Source organism: Chelonoidis abingdonii, chromosome 6 (genome assembly GCF_003597395.2).
Source record: "Chelonoidis abingdonii isolate Lonesome George chromosome 6, CheloAbing_2.0, whole genome shotgun sequence".
Taxonomy (NCBI): Eukaryota; Metazoa; Chordata; order Testudines; family Testudinidae; genus Chelonoidis; species Chelonoidis abingdonii.
The window spans coordinates 36,498,995-36,522,308 of NC_133774.1; the positions used below are offsets into that span (position 1 = coordinate 36,498,995).

Below are 23,314 nucleotides of genomic sequence, written 5' to 3' on the forward strand. Positions count from 1 at the left end.
TACTCTAAGTCTTTTGTTTTTCCCAGCTATGGAGGAAACATCTTTTCTGCTAACTCCTATTTCTTTTCTGATAATTTTTCTACAAAAGTTGTGAGTACAAAAGCAACAGGCATAATAGGCTGTTATATATGCTTTGTGTTGTACTTACATGTGGGGTTGATTTGCTGGACTGTTTAATTCGGGCTATCTTTTAATCAGACTGTTTGTTCATATTTTCTTATAAGCAAGAGCCTGTATTGAGTTTCTTTAATGCAGTAATATTGTTTGTATTTCTTTCTTTTTATATAAAAGTTTTTTTTAAAACTGGTGGGGAGTTTCTTTTCCTAGTGAGGCAAAGACTAGAATTTCGTGTACCAGTATCTGTCCTCTCTCGACTGGGGAAAGGGATGAAGACAGAGAGGGGAAAGGAAAAGCCAGGCGTTGTGGGGTTTCCTATCTTCCCCAGGGGCAGGGGAACACGGACGGGTGGAAAGAGAGAAAGAATCCACTCTGTTCTCTTGTGTTTAGAGGTTTTCTCTAGTTACTGCTACGAGACCAAGGAGTGGTGAGTCTCCTGGTGTGTTGCTGTGATGCTTTGAATGCCTAGCCTCGGGGGAGGTAAATAAACTCTCTTGTGTTCTTATCTTTCAAGGAGTGAAGAGTCTTAGTCTTCCCAAACCGGCTAACCCAGGGAAGGGGGAAGTTGGGAGAGAGGAAAGAGGGAGACCCAGTTGGTTCTGGGTTCTTGGGGGTCCCAGGAAAGATTTGGGGTTGACTCACGGGGGGTAACTAGGACCCCATAGTCCTAGTGGTTGGACAGCGGAGAATAGATCCAGCTGGGTATAAGCTTGGGGAACGTTCACAGTAACACTCAGAATTGCTGACTCTAAGGTCCAGATCTGGACAGACGTTGTGTGACACAGTCCCTATGCCTTCATTCTCGATTTAGGTGCATGTCTTTAGTCTACCTCCTTCCTATTAGGAATGTCTTGCTCCATTTCCATCAGGTTGAGCTCAGATCACCTCAGATGAATGTCTTGAAGAGGTCATAATATTAGGTTACATCATTCAGTTCTGCACCTCTGTCCTTTTCATCCCGTCTCATCCCTCTTCAGAGACTCTCTGATGAGCTTACCTTTAGAGGAAGCAGAGAGTTCTACTAACAAAGAAAACTTCCTAGTACAAAAAAAGGATGGCGATTGCAGGCAGATCTTCACGCTACAGACTTGAACAAAATGTAAAGCCTCAGAGTTCAGAAAGGTGACTCTGGCCATTAATTCCTCTCTCTGCGAGGAGAAGGATTTTGGTTTAAACTATTAATATTTGAAATTATTAATATGGGGAAAAATACCACGCAACTAACTTAACCATAAATTCAATTTATTAAATACCAAGTATACCAATATGCACATAACATGCTAAAAAGCCCAACACAATCCAGCAGTTTACTACACCAACTATTAACAAAACATTTATAAGTATTTGTCAATATACTTACAAATGAGCCTAAACACAGGGTGTTTAGCCCACATATTGTCAGCTCAATGTGGGTCAGGCAGGTCAGTTAACTCCTTACTTAACGTTGTAGTCTTATGTTCCTGAGAAAAATGCAACTTTAAACACAAATAATGTTAAGCTTAAATCAATTTCCCATAAGAATTAATTGTAAATAGTGGGGGTTAGGTTTCAGAATGATTTTGCCAGGACAAAAGCATTTATATACCTTTTTACGCAATTTTTAACAAGCCAATTTACTGCAGGTTATTAACAGGGTTGGCAGCCCCCCTATCAGCTCCCTTACACCCCCCTCTAAGCACCTCCGACCACTGGGTGTAACCTCGCAGATCAAAGTCTTCCCCTGCTCCTGCTCTGATGTTCAGTGAGGCCTGGGGGGAGCGAGCGAGGACGCATCACATGTCCTCCCCCCATCTCCTGAATGCACGCAACCACCTGATTGCTGCGGGCGCTGTGTGCTGCATTCTCCCACTCCTCCCCACAAGCCTCCTGAAATGCGCACAAAGACAGCTGATTGCCACAGGTAGGGAGGCGGGTGGGAGCAGGGAGGAAAGTGCTGATCCATGAGGTCCAGTGGAATGTGAGGCACGGGGCTGGGGGGCAGCAATTAGGTTGAGCTGTATGGGGGGCGGGAGGGTATAAGCGATGTTATAGGAGAGGCAACCAAGCGATGTTATAGGAGAGCTTTGCACAACTTTAAACGAGCACGTTCTGTAATGGAGCAGGGACGTAATACCGAAACAATGTTAAATGAGAGGACGTTAAGTGGGGAGTTACTATATTAGCAATGAACCCTTTAAGAGTTTGCTTTTTATACCCTTTAACAAACAAGTGATGTCCTTGCTGTGACAAAGTTCCTCCTCTACCTTGGTGGGTCCTGTGCTCGCCTCAGAGATCTTCCTCTCTGGTGGAACCCACAGTCTGGGTTAACTCCTCCTGTGTCTGATCAGGAGGAGTTAGGAGGTTTGGGGGGAACTCAGGCCCACCCTCTACTCTGGGTTTCAGCCCAAGGCCCTGTGGATTGCAGCTGTCTAGAGTGTGTCCTGTAATGGCTGCACGACAGCTACAACTCCCTGGGCTACTTCCCCAAAGCCTCCTCCAAACACCTTCTTTATCCTCACCACAAGACCTTCCTCCTGGTGTCTGATAATGCTTGTACTCCTCAGTCCTCCAGCAGCACACCTTCTCACTCCCAGTTCCTCACACATGTGCCACAAACTGAACTGAGCTCCTTTTTAAACCTAGGTGCCCTGATTATCCTGCCTTGATTGGCTGCAGGTGTTCTAATGAGCCTGTCTGCCGTAATTGGTTCTAGCAGGTTCCTGATTACTTTAGTGCAGCCCCTGCTCTGGTCACTCAGGGTACAGAAAACTACTCAGCCAGTGACAGTATATTTGCCCTCTACCAGACTCCTGTACCCCACTGGTCTGGATCTGTCACACTGCCAATTACTGATTTTAGTTAAAAACCAGTTGGAGACAGTTCACCCTTATTTCCAGTCTTAATCCAGATAAGATGTACAACTGCCTTTCCTCCCCTCCTCCTGGCTGTCCAACAGTTTTCCCATTGCACTTGGCTTCATATAAGCTTTAATATTGGAGTGTGGGGTAGAAAGAGCTGTGTTGGTTCATTTTAAGATAGATTCTCTTTATTTGATTTAAAACCATCTGCAGTTGCCCCTGTCGGTCAGAGGCCTTTTTCTTAAAAACAAAAAAAAAAACAACTTACCGTTATCTCATGAGTTATTTTTTGAACCAGACATCCTTCCTACTTTACTGCTTCTGGCCTTATTGCTTTTTATTTTCAAGGCCTTTCTTCTACTTGCTAGTCAGAGCATTTCTTTACAATACATATATATGTTGGCTGTGGAAACTTAAAATAACCTTTAAATTTTGTGTTTATCCTCAGGGTGGATTTGATTTAAATCACTAGTCAGGAAGATGCTATTTAATCCATGTATTTCTACATAAAAGCGCATTCTTGTTGGTTGTTACAACCTTAATACATATTCTTCACAACTCAGAGATAGATGTAGGTTTTCATTTTTAGAAGGTACACAATACGTTTTTACACAGGTGATTTATTTTTAAGACTTTTCAAATTAGTTTACAGCTATATCAGAAAATGAATGATTGGTTATTTAATTTACCCAAGTTATTTGAAGCAGATATTTATGAAGTCATTGGGAGGTGAATTATCATCAACTCAACAGGTTAATCATTAGTATTTGGAAGATTTTCTTGCCATGCTGCATTAGGAGGAGAACATCACCAGACAGACATTTAAATTGTTTTATTTAACTAAAACAACAGCATTATGTATTTTGGATATTTTTCTTCAACAACAAGCATATAATAACAAAACAGGCATATGAATTTTTGAATGTAGTTAAACATTCAAGTTTTTTTTAAATCAGGTTTGTTTTTGTTAAAATTGTTAACTAAAATAGTTAAATGATTTTTTTATTATTATTATTAAATATAAATCGACTATGTCAGCCAGGTCAACATAGAAACTTAAAATATTGGCTTCTGGCGCTAACTCCTCACCTTCATTTTCCTGTTTGCTCATAAACTGGAAAAGAAAAGAAGCTTTCCTGCTTTTTCAGGTCCCAAACGATTTCTCAGTCTGGAGTGAATTAGTCCAAAGGAAGAAAAATATTCTTTCTACACTGGCAGAAAAAGTTACTGCTGTTAAGTGAGATTATTGCTTCAACAGTCTCTTCATCCAAGTGCTTAAGCAGTTTCCACCAGTTCACTGGTGTGACTCTTTAAAACATCATCAGCAAACATATATTTCTTGAATGGTTCACATACCCCTCTTCCCCCCGCCCCATGGATAAGTAAAAAATGGAATTTTTTTATAACCAGTTCATAAGCCAACCCTGTAATTCAGGGTTCAGAAAACTTTTGCTCCCGGGCCATCAGGATGAGCTGCTGGTAGGTCGAGATGGTTTGTTTACCTCTAGCATCTGCAGACACGGAGGTAAACCTAAGTAAACCAAGTGTCCCCAGCGTGCCAGTTGCTTACTCTGACAGGGTGGGACAGCAACTGATGGGGAAATTTTGGGGGAGAGGGGAAAGAAGAAGCTGGGGGTTAGGAGAGTAACCCCTGTGATCACCCCTCACATGACCCCATCCCTAGCCTGGGAACCTCACACACTCCCCATCCCATCTCTTCCCTCCTTATCTGGGGAGGACCAAGGGAGGATGTCTCTGACCTGGCTGGAGCTGCTCCGGCAGGCTGGGCAGCACGGCTGCAGCATGTTCCAGCAGGCTAGGCTGGGTGGCATGGATGCAGCATGTTCCAGTGGGCTGGGTGGTGCGGCCAGAGCCTGCTCTGGGGGGTAGGGCCGAGCTGCATGGCTGCAGCCTGCCGGCCCTGGAGCTGCAGCTGCTTTGGAGGCTGGGAGGAGAATAGTATGGCCAGAAGCAGAGAGACTCTGGCCTCGCCTCTTCCCTTCTGGCTGTGCTGCCTCTCTTTCCTCCCTCTGTTGGGGAGAGGGACTGTGTCCCACCTCTCCCTTTCTGTACCCGTTCATATGCCGACACTCTTCTCTGCTGCTTCCCTCTTACTAAAAAAATTTGGCTTAGAATCATAGAATATCAGGGTTGGAAGGGACTTCAGGAAGTCATCTAGTCCAACCCCCTGCTCAAAGCAGGACCAATCCCAGACAGATTTTTTACCACAGATTCCTAAATGGCCCCCTCAAGTACTGAGCTTTCAACCCTGGGTTTAGCAGGCCAGGGCTCAAACCACTGAGCTATCCCTCCCCCCAGTATACAAGTATATATGGTAGCTGGTATTATGGAGGGATGGTTGCTTGATGTCCATGTCATAGCCAACTTCTCTTCTTCAGCAGTTAGGGATTGACTCTGGTACTGAGTATTGAGAATATTTGCAAGAAAATGAGCTGGAGATAGTGCTTGTCCCATTCTTTGTTTTTTTTTTAATGCTTGTAATTTAACTCTGTGATTGCATGTTTCTCTTTTTAAGATCTCACTTTGTTCCTTCCAAATTTCAACAGCATCAGCAATAAAGCAGCTATTTCCCTGCATTTTGTTCAAGGCTACAGAAATAGGCTTCAGGGTACTCAGCATGTGTTCAACATTTCTCTTAAGCCCAGTGTTGAGAACTTTGGCTGTGACAGTGCCATCTATTTTTTCACAGTTTTGTTCACAAACTGTAATCAGATTAGGCCAATTCTTGATATGGTGCTCAAAACAGTCCATTACTGAGTTCCATCGCACGTCTTGTGGGAGAGTTAGCGTGGTTCCTCCCACTTTTTTCAGAGCAGCTGCTGCAAAGTAGTTGTTAGGGAAGTATTTTGCAATTTCAACAACATTAGCTTTTATTTATGGAACACTGACGTCTTTTTGGCTAGGAGGTGCATCAAATGAGCACTGCAACCGTGTTGTTAGCTTGGGACTCTCTTCTAAATAATTTCTTCTCACCTTGGATACATTTGCAGCGTTATCAGTGACCAAGCTGGGTACTAGACATTGGAATTTTTTTTCACAGTTTGTTATAGCTTTTACTGTTACTTCTTTGTAAGTATTCTGCTTGTGTGCATTTCCTGATGTATTAATTGTAGGGAAGACATTCCCTTCTGTCATGCAAACGCATTTCTAATGCACTTGAACACCTCACATCCACATACAAGTGCTCCATACAGCTTACTGATGTGCCAGACAGAGTTTTGGGTCTAGATTTGATTTCAGCAGAATGTAAACTTTGTAATGTAAACAAAACTTAAAGGTGTAAAATTGAGCTTCTGTTTTTTTAGTTACCCAGTATAACTCTACTAATTCTCTCTATTGATTAGAAGAGCCATTTGTGAGAAGTAAACAAATGCTAAGCAAATAGAACGTTTCACAAAAACTTGGATTTTGACAACTACAGTTAAGGTTTTTTTTAAAATTGTAATGTTTGACGTGCAATAAACATACAATAGTATTTTTTTATTTTATTTTTTTTAAAAAGGATGTAGTATTAGATAACCTCCGTGTAGCACACTATTGAATCTTTGCTGAGAAATGAGAAGGGATTTTTCATGCATGAATTATAAAGTGCAGGTTAATGAAGTTCTGCTGAATTGTTTGGCTGCTCTGAATGGAACAAATTATTTTAACTAAAACGGTCCCTCAGATTATTGTTCATGTATCTGAACCATTGGTTTTCTTTTGTATTCTGAAGGTCCAAAGGTGACCTATGTGCCTCCACCTCCACCTGACAAAGAAGAAGCCATCTTTGCACACTACCAGACAGGAATTAATTTTGATAAATATGACACAATTCTTGTGGAAGTGTCAGGGCTTGATCCTCCACCAGCAATACTGGTTAGTGAACTCTTGTCCTTTATTACTTGGCAAAAGGTATTTTAAAAATGAGTTTGTTCCCTTTTTTGCTGCTTTATGATGTATATAAAGTTTTTTTTTCTTTTGATTAAACATATAATGAATGGCAAAATAGAGCTCTGAATTTTTTGTCGAACGATTTCTTGACAGACAGAGTTTCAGGGACTTATTTTGTTAGCTCTCACAACTTTGAAGGGTGACAGAAGCAGAAGCGTGGAATCTTAATTTTTTCCAAATGACTGTGAAATTAAATAACTGTCAAACCCACCAAAGCCTGATTTTAAAAAAAATCCTTTCACCTCTCAATTGCTCTGTGTTGTGTCTGTTGAGTGTTGTGAAACTTCACTGCCTCCTCCATAATATTCTTCCAGGTTTAATAGGACTATAATTATTAACGTAAAAAACCAAAGCAACCTTTTGGGGCCCTCTTTAGACACTACAAAGAAGCAAAAGGTACAAGCCCATTTTTTTCCCTTTTGCAATCATTTTTTCTTTCTTTCTTTTTTTTTTTTTTAAAAAATACCTCTAGAAAATCATTAGGAACATTTTAGTAAAAGGTCTTCTGAAATCTGCTCATTTTAAAGCAAATGAGAATCCTTAGAGTGAATTTTAGTATTTTTTCACTTTTGATGGTCTGTTTCCATTGTCTGTAATGAGAGAAACGAAAAAACTAAAATAGCATGTTTTGAGAAAGTAAAGATGATATACAGTTATCAGTATTAAATCTCTAAAGTGGTGATTTTAACATTCCACATCATATAAATTTAAAATTTTGTTTAATTTGCTCTGCAAAAATAAATACATACTTCTAATTTCTCTCTAAATCAAATACTTGCAATATGCTGCCTGAGGAGATCTGCTTTTTTTCATTGATACCATATATAAAAAGCTGCAACACTGAGGAATGGAAATAGTAAGCATATCTTGTGATCAGAAAAGATAGTTTTTTACAGAAAATTGGAAAGAGTAAATATAATTTAAACTATTTTTCTACATGTGATAATGTGGTCCATCAACTTCAAGAAATGCTGTTGTTTAAGGAGCATTTTTTTATCTGTTTTGGGTATTTCTTATTTTGTGGGAGCGAATGCAGTGCTGTGTGAAATACAGTAAACTTTCTTTCTCTGGGTGTCTTCCCAGCATTAGAAAGAGAACCAATGTGTAAATACACATTATTTGGTAAGAAGTTAATGAAGTAGGTCAGTGGTCCCCAACCTTTTTGTGGCCAGTAGCACACTGATATTTTCAGGAGAGTGTGGCGGGCGCCAACAATTTTTGAAGGCTTATTTTGTATTTGTACATTAAATAATACCAAAAAATCATTTAATATTACATAATATATGATTCCATGAGATAAAAGGGTAATTTTACATGTAAAAGGTATTAATTAAATAATTTGGCAATTACGCTTTCACCTTACCATGTGAATTTGCACTTTTTTATCTACCTGTAAGAAAAATTAAGGAGTTTTTACAAAATAAATATCAAACAGTTTTCATCTTATTTATTTTAAAAAAGTAAAACATTGTTGAACAACTGGTCCAAATATATTTATTATTCTTACTTTAACATAGAATGAGATCTGCAGCCCTGGAGTTCTCTATTCCCGGCAGGCGCGGGGCCGCGGTTTCTCTCCAGCTTAAGCCGCGGCTCCGTGTCTGCCAGGGACCGAGAACAACGGCGCCCGCAGCCTGCAGCCCAGGAGTTCTCTGTCCCCAGCAGGCGCGGAGTCGTGGCTTCTCTCCCCTGCTAGGCACTAGGCGGGAGCACATAAATGCCCCGACAGGTGCCATGGCGCCCACGGGCACCGCGTTGGGGACCACTGAAGTAGGTGTTTGTAGTTGGTTACTGATGGCTGATACTTAAGACTGGTCTAATCTGGCTATGTCACAGGTGTGTGTTTAATTTGAAAGAAAGAAAGAGAACTCCAGAACTTCAGAGGATTATGTAGGGATACCAAAGAGAGAACTGAGAGCCAGGTCCAGACCTTGCTAGTATAGTACAGCTCACAACATTTTGGCCAAAAACTTTATGGCTATTTGTTGCTGTGGGGTTCCTCCCTGTAGTGGAGCCAATTAGTATACCTGATTTTTATTTTATGTTTGTTTAAAAAAACGACTAATAAATAAAAGCCAGCACAGCTCCAAGTGACACAACTGGAACTGACTTTTTAAAAATTGTTCCTATTTCAGTCAATAAATGCGGCAACAGTTATATAACAATTTGTTTGGTATTTATTCAGTCTTGTTCTCTTCTGGTTTTAATGTTGCATGCAGTTCATAAATGCATAAAGAATTGGATTTTAAAATTGCTTATTGAAAAAAAATTTCTACTTTAAGGTCCAGGTGTTCTGGGAAGATATTTTTATAACCCAAATTATAAACCATGAAAAGCTTGAAAATGGCTGTAAAAAATGTAAAAGTGTTTTGGAGAAATATCTTTAGTAAACTACTCCTCTGAGTAACTTTTTATTAGGTTAAGAAAAAAGATTGAACCCATTTTGCTCAGGCTAGCCACAAGAGAGCTCAAGGTTACAATTCTCACTATTAATAAATGTTTAAACACACTTCTAAAATTAAAACTGGCATGTGAGCCTGTAGTTGGATTTGATGATAGTGCTGAAAAGTTGCCTCATTTAACAAACTAGCAGTGTGAGCGCTCTGTGCAAGAAACTCTTCAACTATTTAAGCAGGCTGGACAAAAGCTTCATCTTAAAGAGGGTTCCCATACTAACATGTCATAAGTGAAATTTGTTACAGGTGTATGCTAGCAGAAGAGTCAGATACCAAACTTGTTTAAATTCAATTTTTTTTTCATTGTGATGGGTTGGTTCTGCTTTCTCTTAAGCAATATCATCCAGTTTCCTCCCCTGCAGTTATTAGATAGTAAAGAGTCAATTCCAGCAAGGAAACCTTTCCCTTGATAAGGTTGCATCTGCTGGAAGAAAGCATCTAAAAGCTTCTTATGGAACTTTTCCCAAGGTCTTCCTAATTCTTCATGTAGGACGTACAGTAGTAATTTTCCTGTCATGTACTTTTGTACCAGATACGGAGTAGCTACAGAGCTTGCTTGTACACACAGGGCCGGCTCCAGGCCCCAGCGCGCCAAGCGCGTGCTTGGGGTGGCATGCCGCGGGGGGCGCTCTGCCAGTTGCCAGGAGGGCGGCAGGCAGCTCCGGTGGACCTCCCGCAGGCGTCCCTGCGGAGGGTCCGCTGGTCCCGCGGCTCTGGTGGAGCATCTGCAGGCACGCCTGCGGGAGGTCCACCGCGGCTCCGGTGGAGCATCCGCAGGCACGCCTGCAGGAGGTCCACTGGAGCCGCGGGACCAGCGGACCCTCTTCAGGAATGCCTGCGGGAGGTCCACGGGAGCCGCGGGACCGGCGAGTGGCAGAGCGCCCCCCGTGGTGTGCTGCCGTGCTTGAGGAGCGAAATGGCTAGAGCTGGCCCTGTGTATGCACCAGCTGTGTTCATAAGATCCTTTAGTGGTCTCCTATGTATGGCTGAGGTTAGCTTTTACAGGTATTTTACACCCAACACTCCCTAGTGGCTGAACAGTATAATACAGTTTAGTATTCTATTATATCTCCCTTTTTAAGTTGCACATTTCTAGTAGGGCTGTGGATTAATCGCAGTTAACTCACACAATTAACTCAAAATTTTACTGCGATTTAATTTTTTTTAATCGTGATTAATCACACTGTTAAACAATAGAATACCAATAGAAATATATTAAATATTTTTGGATATTTTTCTACATTTTCAAATATATTGATGTCTATTACAACACAGAATACAGTGCATACAGTGTTAACTTTTTTATTACAAATATTTGCACTGTAAAAATAATAAAAATTGTATTTTTAATTCACCTCGTAAAAGTATTATAGTGCAACCTGTTTATCATAAAAGTGTCACTTACAGATGTAGTTTTGGTTACATAACTGGGCTCAAAAACAAAACAATGTAAAACTTTAGAGCCTACAAGTCCACTCAGTCCTATTTCTCATTCAGCCAATTGCTAAGACAAACAAGTTTGTTTACATTTACGGGAGATACTGCTGGCTGCTTCTTATTTACAATGTCAACCTGAAAGTGAGAACGGGCATTTGCATGGCACTTTTGGAGCTGACATTGCAAGGTATTTACATGCCAGATATACTAAACATTCATATGCCCCCCCTCCCCCCATTCTTCGGCCACCATTCCAGAGGACATGCTTCAATGCTGATGATGCTCGTTAAAAAAATAATGCGCTAATTAAATTGTGACTCAACTCTCTGGGGGAGATTTGTATGTCTCTTGTTCTGTTTTACCCACATTCTGCCATATATTTCATGTTATAGCAGTCTCAGATGATGACCCAGCACATGTTCATTTTAAGAACACTTGCACAGCAGATTTGATAAAACACAAAGAAGGTACCAATGTGAGATTTCTAAAGATAGATATAGCACTCGACCCAAGGCTTAAGAATCTGAAGTGCCTTCCAAAATCTGAGAGGGACGAGGTTTGGAGAATGCTTTCAGATGTTTTAAGAGGAAAACTCTGATGCAAAACTACAGAACCTGAACCACCAAAAATGAAAATCAACCTTCCTCGGGTGGCACCTGACTCAGATGATGAAAATGAACATGTAGCGGTCTGCTCTGCTTTGGATAGTTACTGAACAGAACCCATCAGCAGCATGGACACATGTCTTCTGAAATAGTGGTTAGAAATTTTGTGTTTTGCTGTACTACTTTAACTACCCTGACATCTGTTGTAAGTCACTCATTACTACCATTATATTGGCTGCTTCTTGCCTCATTGGTAGTGATGTGACTGCAGTTCAAAGTCTTAAAGCAGATCAAATCCACTCTAATCCTTTGATAGAGAAGATAAGAATCCTAGGCTGAAATGTGTTCTCTTCTGTCGTTCTGAGCATTAGAATGGTAAACTGTCAGGTGGTTATATGCAATTGCCAGTATTACCTATGGGAGAAAATAGCATTGTTTGCCCAGTCACTGTTGAAAGACAATACAAGACTAGCCAAACCTTTTATTTCTGAAGGTCGGTCAGTCAGTTGCTAAGGGTATCTTGAGAGCATCATTCATTCAGTGCTTCTGATGAGGCCTCTAGAATTGTAGCAGCTGAGATCAATTTGAAGTACCACTTGTGGCTATGTTTGTCAGTACTTCCTGTAGAAACAAGAATGCAGGTAAGACTCCACTTGATGTTGAAGGGCTGTTTAAATCTAGAATAGACAAGGTTCTAGACCAGCTGAGACACCAGATCTACTGTTTCCACAAGATGATACAGAGGCCAAGAGCTTCAGAAGCTTAGTAGGGTTCAGAAAGGGATTAGACATTGATAGAGAGAACCAGAATAATCCAGAGTTGTTGTAAATATTAAATAACGTTTGGAAGAAATATAAGCCTTCGTGATTCAGGTTTTAAGCCTGCTTCTGACTATTGGTGGTGGATGAGATAGGAAGAAACTTTCCCTGGAGCCAGGTTATCCCATAACTGCTTGCTTCAGAGTTTCTTGCACTTCTTCTAAAATATTTTTGCTAGCTACTGTTGATGATAGGATATTGGACTTGATGGACTTCTGGACTGATCCAGTATGATAATTTCTATGCTCCTGTATATTGTCGTAGAAATTGCTTTGATACTCCACTACAGAAGCCAGTCTGAGAGACTCTGGAGCAACTAGGCAATTTATCAGTCTGGGGAATGTTGATCAGATTCAAAAGGCAGAATCAGCATAAATTCACTTGGACTTGGAGCAATGAGACGTGCACTGTGGGAAATCTGTCAATTCAGTAAAGTGCTGTAATCTGAAGAAATTGCTTTCAGATCTGTCTGTAGATTTCTGAAGCCACATACAGCAGTTGAGCTTCTACCTGTTCAGATAATCAAAATGGCATCTGAATTTTGTCCTGAAATCCCTAACTGTTCAACCATTGAAATGCTCCATGTCACTCTGGCAGTCCTTTTAATTTTTTGTGAATGGCATTCATATGAAGGAATAGTCACTTCAGTAGTTGCAAGATATTGTTGCAGGGAGTGGAGGGCAATTAAATAGGTAATGGGACACTCAAGTACCCATAGACATTAAAAGTTCTGAATCCTGAGGAGCAGTGGAGTAGTTCTGGTGTTTCAAGCATCTAGACTACTTACTACCAATATTTCTCAACTTCTGAATTTGAATAATTTTAGTATGGTCCTATACTGTTATAGACTCTTTCTCTTTTCTAGACTTTTGAAGAGGCTAACCTTTGTCAAACATTAAACAAGAACATTGCTAAAGCTGGATATTTGAAACTTACGCCAGTGCAGAAGTATAGTATTCCTATTATACTTGCAGGGAGAGATTTAATGGCATGTGCCCAGACAGGATCTGGAAAAACGGTAAGTTCCCACCCCTCTGTATCAAGGGGGCTTCCATTGTTTCTAATGCCACCATGCTTAATTTATATAGGAGACAGGAAGATAGCTGACATTCCCTCCTGTCTGGGCAGATTGTAAAGCCTAATATCAATGAGTATCCATAATTCCTTACGTAGTGTTAATACATACATTTCACAATTATACGAATCACCAGTGTAATTAGCTTTGAGAAAAGACTTCGCTCTGTACACTCTGATTAATATAGTAGTAATGTATACAATAAGTTGCCTCAGTTGCTTCTCGGTTGAGGTTCAGACCTGCTGTATTTATAGACCAGTAAACCTTTTAAATGGATTCTGCTGACGATTACACTGAAAGTAAAGTTTATTTAAGCTGTGAGGAAGGCGACATGGAATCCGGTGGTGAAAGAAGCTCCACACTCTTTCTTCCCTCATTTGTGTTTGCTGAAATGCAAATTGATCAGTTTCCTGCCATCTCCTCCTCATGCTATCTTGATGGTCCTGTTTTTGCTTATATGTAAATATGGACTTTCGGTGTCTTTGCCTGAAGATTGGGCTGGTCAGACTCAAAATACACATTCTTTTGTCTAAGCAGGCCTGTTTACTAACTCTTCTGACATGCTTGGCTTGAATACATTTTAGTTATCATTCCAGCATATGTCCATAACTCTCAATACCCACTGCATGCATACATCTTTCAAGAATATTAATGATCAATGAGTTTAGTTTTCAACTGATACCTGACAAGTAAGGCTGAGAATCTGTCATGGAGGTCATGGATTCTGTGACTTTCTGTGACTTCTACAGTGGCTGGCATGGCTGGCTCTGGAGCTGCCCGAGCAGTGTCAGTCTCATGCCACTGCCCCACCCCCTTGTCCCCCCCTTCTCCCCCCCCAAGCAGGAGGAGTTGTTTGGGATGTGGGAGGAGGTTCAGGGTTGGGACATGGGAGGAGTTGAGAGATCTGGGTGCTGCTTACCTTGTGGGGGGCCTCCCCGCAAGTGGCAAGTATGTCCCTCCTTCAGCTCCTAGCGTCAGGCACTGACCCCGCAGCTTCGTTTGGCTGCAGTTCCCAGCCAATGGGAGCTGCAGAGCTGGCAGCGCACGGAGTGAGGAGCTGAGGAAGGAACATGTTGCTGTTTCCGAGAAACTGGGTAGGAAGACTGCCAGCCCTGCCAACTCCTTGCCCCCAGCACAAGTGCGGGTCCCAGGCTGCTCCCCCTGGCCGCATGTCCCTTCCCCCCCGAGCTGCTGCCCACCTGCAGTGCCCCTATCTCTGAATTTCTGTAGAATTTGCTAGGTTTGTTATAACTTTTCCATCTTCAAATAATTTAATTTCCTTTAACTTCATTGCTTCACAAATTGCTCACGCTATTGAAACAAATGTTTTAAACCCGATGCTAATAAAGCATTCATGTTCGCTCTCCAGGCAGCTTTTCTTTTGCCAATTTTGGCTCACATGATGAAAGATGGGGTAACCGCCAGTCACTTCAGAGAGCAGCAGGAACCAGAATGTATTATTGTAGCTCCAACTAGAGAGCTGATAAACCAGATCTTTCTGGAAGCACGAAAGTTTTCATATGGGTAAGCTCTTTTTTTAAAAAAAAAAAATACAACCAGGCTACATTGCAAAAGTATGAAGCTTAATTTAATGACTGTAAAATCAAAGAATTGCTGCAACGGTATTGCCTTAAACGCACACGTTTTATCCAATTCAGTTTGTCTACATTCACTTCAGCAAGGAATTGAATTTAGGCCACAAAAGACTGTTTCTGTAGTCTAGTTGACATTTAATATATGAATAAGAAGTTAGAATGGGCAAAAGGAGTTTGTAAGGTGATTTGTGACAAATCTTTTATAGAAGCACAAAGAGTCTTCCTGTGAAATGTGTTTCAATTGGTTAGTGAAATGAAGTAATTAAGTTAATCTAGTTTGCTTTCATTATTGATAGTAAAGTTTTTTGGCATTCACTCATCTTGACAATAAAAATAAAGTAGCTACGGTTCAGTGTTTCTAATCAACTCTAAATTAAGATTCAAAGATTGAAAGTCTGAGCAAAAATGGTTAATATTTTTTTGGGTTGAATCCTTTGAGGCAAAACACTCTTGCTATTTCTTTTTTTAAAAGTTTTCAGTCTTTTCTTAACAGCAGTCCTGTTGCTTCAAAGGAGAGGGATAGAAATTCAGCTCTTAGGTTGGATAAGGGTCTTCGGGGTGTGTGTGTTTTGTTTTTTTGTTTTGTTTGTTTAGTAAAATGAAGTCTCATGTCTTGGCAAATGGAATAGCTGGAAGAATGTTTCACACAACCACTTCAATTTTGTAATCTTCCAAAGTTCGGTTGGCACTACATATGTGTGCATAACAGTTAAATAGAATTTTAAATGCTTTTTTAAAAAACAAATCTCTCATTTGATGCACTTACTGCCTTTGCTTCATTAAAGGTACATCTTGTACAAAACAGCTCATTCAAGTGTAGTAGCTTTAAAGTTCCACAGTATAGAATTCTTTCTATTGTGTCCTTTTTAAGCAAGCCACTTAAGATGGACACTCAGAAGTGCCTCAGTTAAGGTTGCTTGCACAGCATTAAACCTGTCCTTTGTGTTTATTTGTTACCGTGGTTGTAAATAATTGTATAATGGATGTTGTTAAAAGGGAGTACAGTTTTTCAAGCATGTGTGGGACTTCAGCTGCAAGGTTACTTAAGAGTCTTGGGTAAAATTTTGAAGAGTGCCTAACTCATTCAGATTGTGGGTTGTTGGTGCATATTGAATAAAGCAAGGACATAATGAATGGGATCTATGTTTTTGTGGGTAAATTCTACTTGCAGTTGTTATAGCATAGGTCTGGAGTAAATCTGTCAGCAGGTTCTCCCTGTCCTCCCTGCCCCCGTGTAGACCAGACCAAACAAAATACAGAGGACTGGCATCAGGATTCTAAAAACAGTAGCTGTTAGTCTTAGCTCTATAGTAATTATACAGAAGATTAATTAACAAATAACTGAGAGAATCCAGAATTACTTAATGGTAGTGCTTGTCATGCTACATCCTCTCACAAAATCTTGATTCTTTCAACATCATCCGCAGTCACCCATTATGTAAGTTCTTGACTTGAGCAGTTGTGGGAAAGCTTTAAATGCTGTAACTATGAAACAGGACAGTAATTCCTGGGCTGAGAAGGAGTGGGGTTTATAAATGAAGGTGTGTAACTAAGAATTGACTTGTGAACGTAATCACAATTTCTTGCCAATGTAACAGAACTTGCATAAGGCCAGTTGTGATATATGGAGGTACGCAAACAGGTCATTCAATTCGTCAGATAATGCAAGGCTGTAATATATTATGTGCTACACCGGGAAGGCTTATGGACATCATAGGTAAAGAAAAGGTAAGATCTTACCTAAAGTTTCGATTACGTTTAAGAATATAGTTTACCTTGAATTCCTTGAAAACAGTTTGCAGCATTTTTTTTACAGATCAGTGTGTCAGTCTAACTTGATGCAAGCAAAGACATATTTGCAAACTTGTCACCATTGATAGAATGGATGAATTTGGCAGTCAAATGAGGTTGCAGTGATTCCTTTTGCATGACCTAACTAGGTAGCATTTTTAAATAAATGCTAAACTTGTTTCAGTAGTATAACTAGCCAGTGTAAAATATATACGTTTGTAAATAGATGCATATTTAGAGCACTTAGCAGGATTTATGTTTGGACTCTCTTTTTTTGTAACACCATAAATGTATATAGCACTTTTAAGACAACTAGTTGTGACAGTATTCTTGCCCTGAGGAACTGGAGTCGGACATACCGCCAACCAGGCAGACAGGCAACTATTTGGAAGGTTATGTGGCAAGAAAAGGATTACAGAAGTGAAAGATAATGACAGTCTTGTTTGTTTATGGGCTCAGTCTTCTTTGTTTTGATTTTCAGAAAATTAAAATTTTGGAGCAGGAACATGAGCTCAGGTCTCCCTAGCAGTGTCTCTGTTTGGGGCAAATCTCCATCTGACTTGCACTGGCTTAGTGTTCCATTGGTTGTAAAATCCTTAGTATTAGGATTAGCAGCTTTTATTGTCTTTGTGGAACTATTTTCTTAATATGAAATAAATTAACATATTTGAAAATAGCTTATTTTTTCCATTAATCGGTTTGTAAATTTGTGACTATTATTTGCACTTTGGTGATTATGTTGGCAGAAAAACACAAAATCTGTGATGTAGTGTTAAAGTAGTGCACGCTAAATGGGCCCTTGGCCAGGTGAAGATGCCTGAGTCCCTCCTACAGAATTGTGTTTTCCTTCCTACCAAGGAAGCATCTAGTGTTGGTTTTCCATCCTTTTTCCTAGGACTACTTCTCAGAACCTCACTCCTGATTGGTGACAGTAGTCACAAAATAACTTCTGTCTGTAGCTACTAATTTGTTTTGTGACTTCGTGGAGGTTTGCATTAGTGACACCAAGGGATCATGTCAGGGAACAAGGGTGTGTTAGGTATCTGTCACTAGTAAACATTAGGGGTATGTTTATGACAAAATGGATGTGTTCCAACTAGACTAAAATTTTTAACTATGCTGAACTAGATCAGGAAACAGTTTTGTACGGAAATTCCCTGACACATTGTAGAGTAGATAGATAGTGCAGAGGTAAAGTAAATTAAGATCTTTAAGTTGTGTACTGAGTAGAAATGAACAGGAATAAGGGGATTCTGGGGAGAACAGGAAGTATTTTAAATGTGACTGACCTGCTGTCTGAGAGGGGAGGAATCTTACCATTATCACTGATAAAGAGTCTCAGAAAATGGCATTGGCAGAAGAGTTTCTTCTTTTTAGCCTGTTCTGTTTTGAATGTGTCTTTACTGAAATATTTTAAAGCTGTTTTCTTTCTTGTGCTTAAATAAAAATCCGCTAAAGATTGGACTGCATAAAGTGAGATATTTGGTGTTAGACGAAGCCGACCGTATGCTCGATATGGGTTTTGGTCCAGAGATGAAGAAATTAATCTCTTGCCCAGGCATGCCATCAAAAGACAGGCGTCAAACACTAATGTTTAGTGCAACTTTCCCGGGAGAAATTCAAAGGTGTGTGACAGTTTGCATGAAGCCGGAAATGTAGCTGTTAAAATGTGTTTTTAAGATCTGTGATCAGACTTTGCTTATTTGGACAATCAAATAAAAATATTTGAAGCTGCTACTTAGTACTGTTGTAATAAATTGAACACTAACGTTTAACAAACTTTACAATAATAAACTTAATATCTTATTAAGACCCCAATTTGAGCTCATTTTGTGTGGTTTGTGTTCACTATGTAAAAGAGTTAACTTCAGTTACTGCTGCATAAGTCACTCTCTCCTTGGCACATAAACAGAGGAGATGCTGACTTGTGCTAGAAGCAGTGTGGTCTGGTGGACTGCTGAGCTTGCTGAGATTCAGGAATCCTGACTTCTAATCCTGCAATTTGAGAATGCAAAGCACTTACTGCTAATTTTTCTTACTAAAGATTAATGTGTTGATTATTTTAAAAATTTAAGACAAAAATTCTGCCCTGGAATATGTATTCAGGATTCCTGTAACATTAATGGGAGTACTGTATATCCCAGGATATAATTTGGCCTGAAAGCTCTAATTTTTAAGTCTAAATGTATATTCTTTTGCTGTGTTGTGGTGAGTAGGTTTATATATAATAAAAAGCTTTATGCAACTTACCTGATTTGTATTGTGCTAATTATAAGTAGTTGTAAGAACCACTGCAATAATGTAAACCTTGTTCTTTTTGAAGGCTGGCTGGAGAATTTTTGAAACCTGAATACTTATTTGTTGCTGTTGGACAAGTGGGTGGAGCCTGCAGTGATGTTCAGCAGACCATTCTTCAAGTTTCCCAATATTCCAAGAGAGAGAAACTGGTTGAAATTCTACAAAGCATAAGTAACTCTTTGTTACCTTTTTAAATTGCCTTTTCCAGTGAGAGAGAGAGAATCAAGTTAATAGGAATTTATTTTAGCGCTTGATTCTGCTACTCAGCCAGGCCCAGGGCACCACTTTTCTAGGCACTGTACTGTTATCTAGTAGAAGACAGTATCCATTTCAGTAGAGTATTTTCTTTCTTTAGCAAATTTCACTGCCTTTCCTAATGTATGTAATTTTGTTTTAAACATATTTATGTTGTATATAGGTGTTCTCTAGATAGTCCACTAGTATTGGGTACTGCTAGACAAAAAACAGTTTCCCAGGTTGCTGGCACCCCCAGAGCAAAAATAAGGATTTGTGGTCATTTCTGTGAAGGAACTCTACAGTCTACAATTCCACCTGCGAGTCTTAACTTTGTACCCTGATCCAATTTTAGTTTATTCTTTGGAACTGGAATTCTGTGGGGGAATATTGACCTCTAGTTAGTGATGGCAAGTTGTTAGTTGGGGGAAAAGGCATTGAAGGTTTCTGCCAATTGGTTGGGAAAGCTATCGGAAGCAAGAACATCCCAGTTTCCAGATCATTGGTCCACTTGTAGAAATGCAAAGTACAGATACAATCAAATACTTCTACCACAAAATTGATTTTATCTAATTGATAGGTGTTGTTCAATTATGTGATACTTCATACTACGTTATTAAAAGTGTTCTGTATCTTGTAAATGTAATAAATTCTTACTAATGTTAGGCCTCAACACATGTCCTGTTAAATCTTTTCTGAGAAGTGGGGAGGTGCTGTTGTCCTGCTGGTGTCAAGTGTGCAATGCTGGCTACAAAAGTGCCATGCAAATGCTTGTTCTCACTTTCTGTTGACACTGTAAATAACAAGAGGGCAGCATTATCTCCTGTAAATGTAAACAAACTTGTTTGTCTTAGTGATTGGCTGAACAAGAAGTAGGACTGAGTGGACTTATAGGCGCTAAAGTTTTACATTGTTTTCTTTTTGAGTGCAGTTATGTAACAACAGCAAAACTACATTTGTCAGTTGCACTTTCACAATAGAGATCGCACTACAGTACTTGTATGAGGTGAATTGAAAAATACTATCTTTTGTTTATCTTTTTTACAGTGCAAATATTTGTAATAAAAAGTAATATACACTTTGATTTCAATTACAGGACAGAATGCAAGACATCTGAAAATGTAGAAAAGCATCCAAAATATATATATTTTTAAGAGAATACTAGGGTTGGAAGGGACCTCAGGAGGTCATCTAGTCCAACCTCTTGCTCAAAGGAGGACCACTCCCCAAACAGATTTTTGCCCTAGATCCCTAAATGGTCCCCTCAAGGACTGAACTCACAACCCTGGGTTTAGCAGGCCAATACTCAAACCAATGAGCTGTCCCTCCCCCAATTTCAATTGGTATTCTATTGTTTAAGTATGATTAAAACCTCAATGAATTGTAACTAATTGTTTTAACTGTGATTAATTTTTTTGATTTGAGTGAGTTAATTGCGATTAATCGACAACCCTAATTATTCCTCTTGCTATTAATGAGCAAAGATTAAGGTGATAGGCAAGGAGCTGCAGATGTTGGATCATGGGGCGTAGGGAATTGGCGAATGCAATACAGAATGTTTTACCCCAAAGATATTGGCTTGATGCAGAAACTAGTGGGTGAAATTCTGTGGCCTGTTTGTGTAGGAGGTGAAACAAGATGATCAGACTGGTTCCCTGTGGTCTTAAACGTGGAATCTATTTAAATGATGGCAATATGTTCATGGTATAAATGATAAAGAACACATTAGTGCTTTTGAGAATGTAGGAAGTCTGTAATGTTCCTCCTTTACCAGATTGTGTCTCTAATCTGTTGCAGGAGATGAGCGAACTATGGTGTTTGTGGAGACAAAGAAGAAAGCAGACTTCATTGCAACCTTTCTTTGTCAAGAAAAAATACCAACCACCAGTATTCATGGGTAAGTATTTTACTGAATAAATTCTTTTGGTCTGCTGTGGTTTATTTAAATTAAAAATGACCTCTTCTGTTAACTCATTTGTCATGAGCAAAACCATTACTGGACCAAAACACTTGGAACCAGGATTCTGATTCTCAGTGCTTACTGGGCAGTGTAAGAGTTGGGGGTGGTAGGAATCCTGTCCCCCTTGCTAAACGGCTAAATATTTTTCAGTTGTTTCCCTGGGATAAATTGTACATATAAGCCTCTTTGTTTTCAGTTTAAACTGATTTTTACCAAAAAATTCTGGGGTTGTATAAAAATAAAAAAAGTATTACTCAGTTTTTTCCCATTTTCATCCTCCTTTTGTATCATTCAAATATATAAAAAATCACGTTTTATTAGGAAAATACAATACATCGCATGAGATGTATGTATTATGATGATACATCAGTCTGTATATTGTGGCAGAGCTCCAACCTTGTCCCATGGGTCTTGCGTGTCCAGGTGATTTATGCTAGTCTCAGAGGCTCACTGTGACCCTCCATGTAGCCCTTCTCTCTCTCTCTAGGGTCAGGGTTACAATCTGCTGAGCGTTTTTCATCATAAGCCAGCAAGAAGGTTGGTGAGACAATTCTCACAGTCTCTGTTGTCCCTACGGGCATATTCAAGAACAGCTTTTAGCTTCCTGTCCTGACAGGGACCTGTTTCTGTAGTGGCAGGTTGTGGGGAACCGGGCCCTCCCTCTACTCTGGGTTCCGGGCCAGGGACCCTAGTGGCAGCAGCTGTTGGCAGCCAACCTTTCACGGCCAGAGCTGCTACACTTCCCTGGGCCACTTCCCCACAGCTCTCCTGCTTCTCTCTTAACGTCTTCTTCACCCTTACCTTAGGGCTCCCTTTCCAGTGGCTTGAGGGTGTCTTCATTAGCCAGCCCTTCAGCCACACTTCCTCTCCTCTGACTCCCTGGCTCTCCCTGGCCTAACCAGAGTGAGCCCTTTTACAGTATCAGAGGGGCCTTAATTAGGGTCAGGTGTTCAGATTACCTTAACGGCCTCAACTGACTCCCTGCAGGCTAGTTGGAGTCATGTGTCCACCCTAGCCTGGAGCAGCCCCCACTCTGGTCAATCAGGGAACAGAAAACTGCTTTTCCAGTGGCCAGTATATCTGCCTTCTGCTATTCTGCTGTACCCAACTGGCCTGGGTCTATCACAATATGCAAAGCTGCCTGTTGAAGTAAGGCTATGTATTACTCTGGAAGATGCGCACAATAAACAAACAGGCACGCATGCAAGCTCTGAAGTGCGAGCGAATCTGAACGTACTGATGAATCTCACACCCATCATGTAAAGATTTCAAGCTGTTAGCAGATAACGATTTAAAAATTTGACGCACTAAAATGGGAAGAAAATGAAAATTGTATCAGAATACCTTTCAGAGCACAAGGAAATATTCATTCTTTTCTCGTTTTTCTTTTTTTAAACTTTTGAAGTTGAATGTACATGCTGCAAATGGTGTGGCCAATTATTAAATTTAAATGTTTATAGGCTAATAGTTCTAAGCTACAACAATAAGCTGTTTATTCAAATGAAAAGTTTTATTTGGGTATTAAGAGATGTATTGTTTTCTTAAACTCATAGGTGGCATTGTGTTTTGATTTTGGTTTTAGTTCTGCAGCAAACCACATTGATTAATGGAATTCAAAACATTAATCTACTGAATGCTTTCCCCTCCTGTCTTTCCATTCACCAAAATAAACCCCGATATTTACCCAGAAAAATTAATAGTTTTTTGCACTGATTTTCACCTGCTTTTGTTGTTATGGTAATAAAAACTGATACATTCCTGGGGAAAATTAAATAAATTGAAAACAAAGGGCCCTATCTACATATAATTGTACATATAGCATGTACAAAGTGGTTTTCCTTGTACACTGCTCCAGTGGGGTGCTGTCCTGAGACAGTGATTCCCCATCTTTACTGCAATGCACAACTGAGGTTATAGTGTCCATCTAATCCATAATGCTGTGGCCATTTTCACCATATAAATACAATTTTATAGACAGAGAAAATTGTTGACTTTTTAATGAAACTTGAATTACAGAATTATAAGTTGTTCGATTAGCTTTTTACTCTGTATCATGAAAACATATAGTTTTATAAGTAAACTTTGTAACAACTAGCTACAAATTTTTTTGAACTGTCACATTGTCGAACACTTTATT

At 39.8% G+C, this 23,314-nt stretch overlaps 1 protein-coding gene across 1 annotated transcript in view; it reads left to right on the top strand.

The window, feature by feature from the left end:
• Positions 1 to 23,314, top strand: part of DDX4 (DEAD-box helicase 4) — a 116,003-nt gene that overhangs the window by 75,335 nt on the left and 17,354 nt on the right. Inside the window, exons 12-18 of the mRNA XM_032769030.2 lie at positions 6,691 to 6,833; positions 13,090 to 13,242; positions 14,669 to 14,823; positions 16,493 to 16,622; positions 18,144 to 18,310; positions 19,009 to 19,154; positions 21,015 to 21,114. Of these exons, the coding sequence (XP_032624921.1) occupies positions 6,691 to 6,833; positions 13,090 to 13,242; positions 14,669 to 14,823; positions 16,493 to 16,622; positions 18,144 to 18,310; positions 19,009 to 19,154; positions 21,015 to 21,114 (994 nt within the window). The remainder of the gene's footprint in view (positions 1 to 6,690; positions 6,834 to 13,089; positions 13,243 to 14,668; positions 14,824 to 16,492; positions 16,623 to 18,143; positions 18,311 to 19,008; positions 19,155 to 21,014; positions 21,115 to 23,314) is intronic.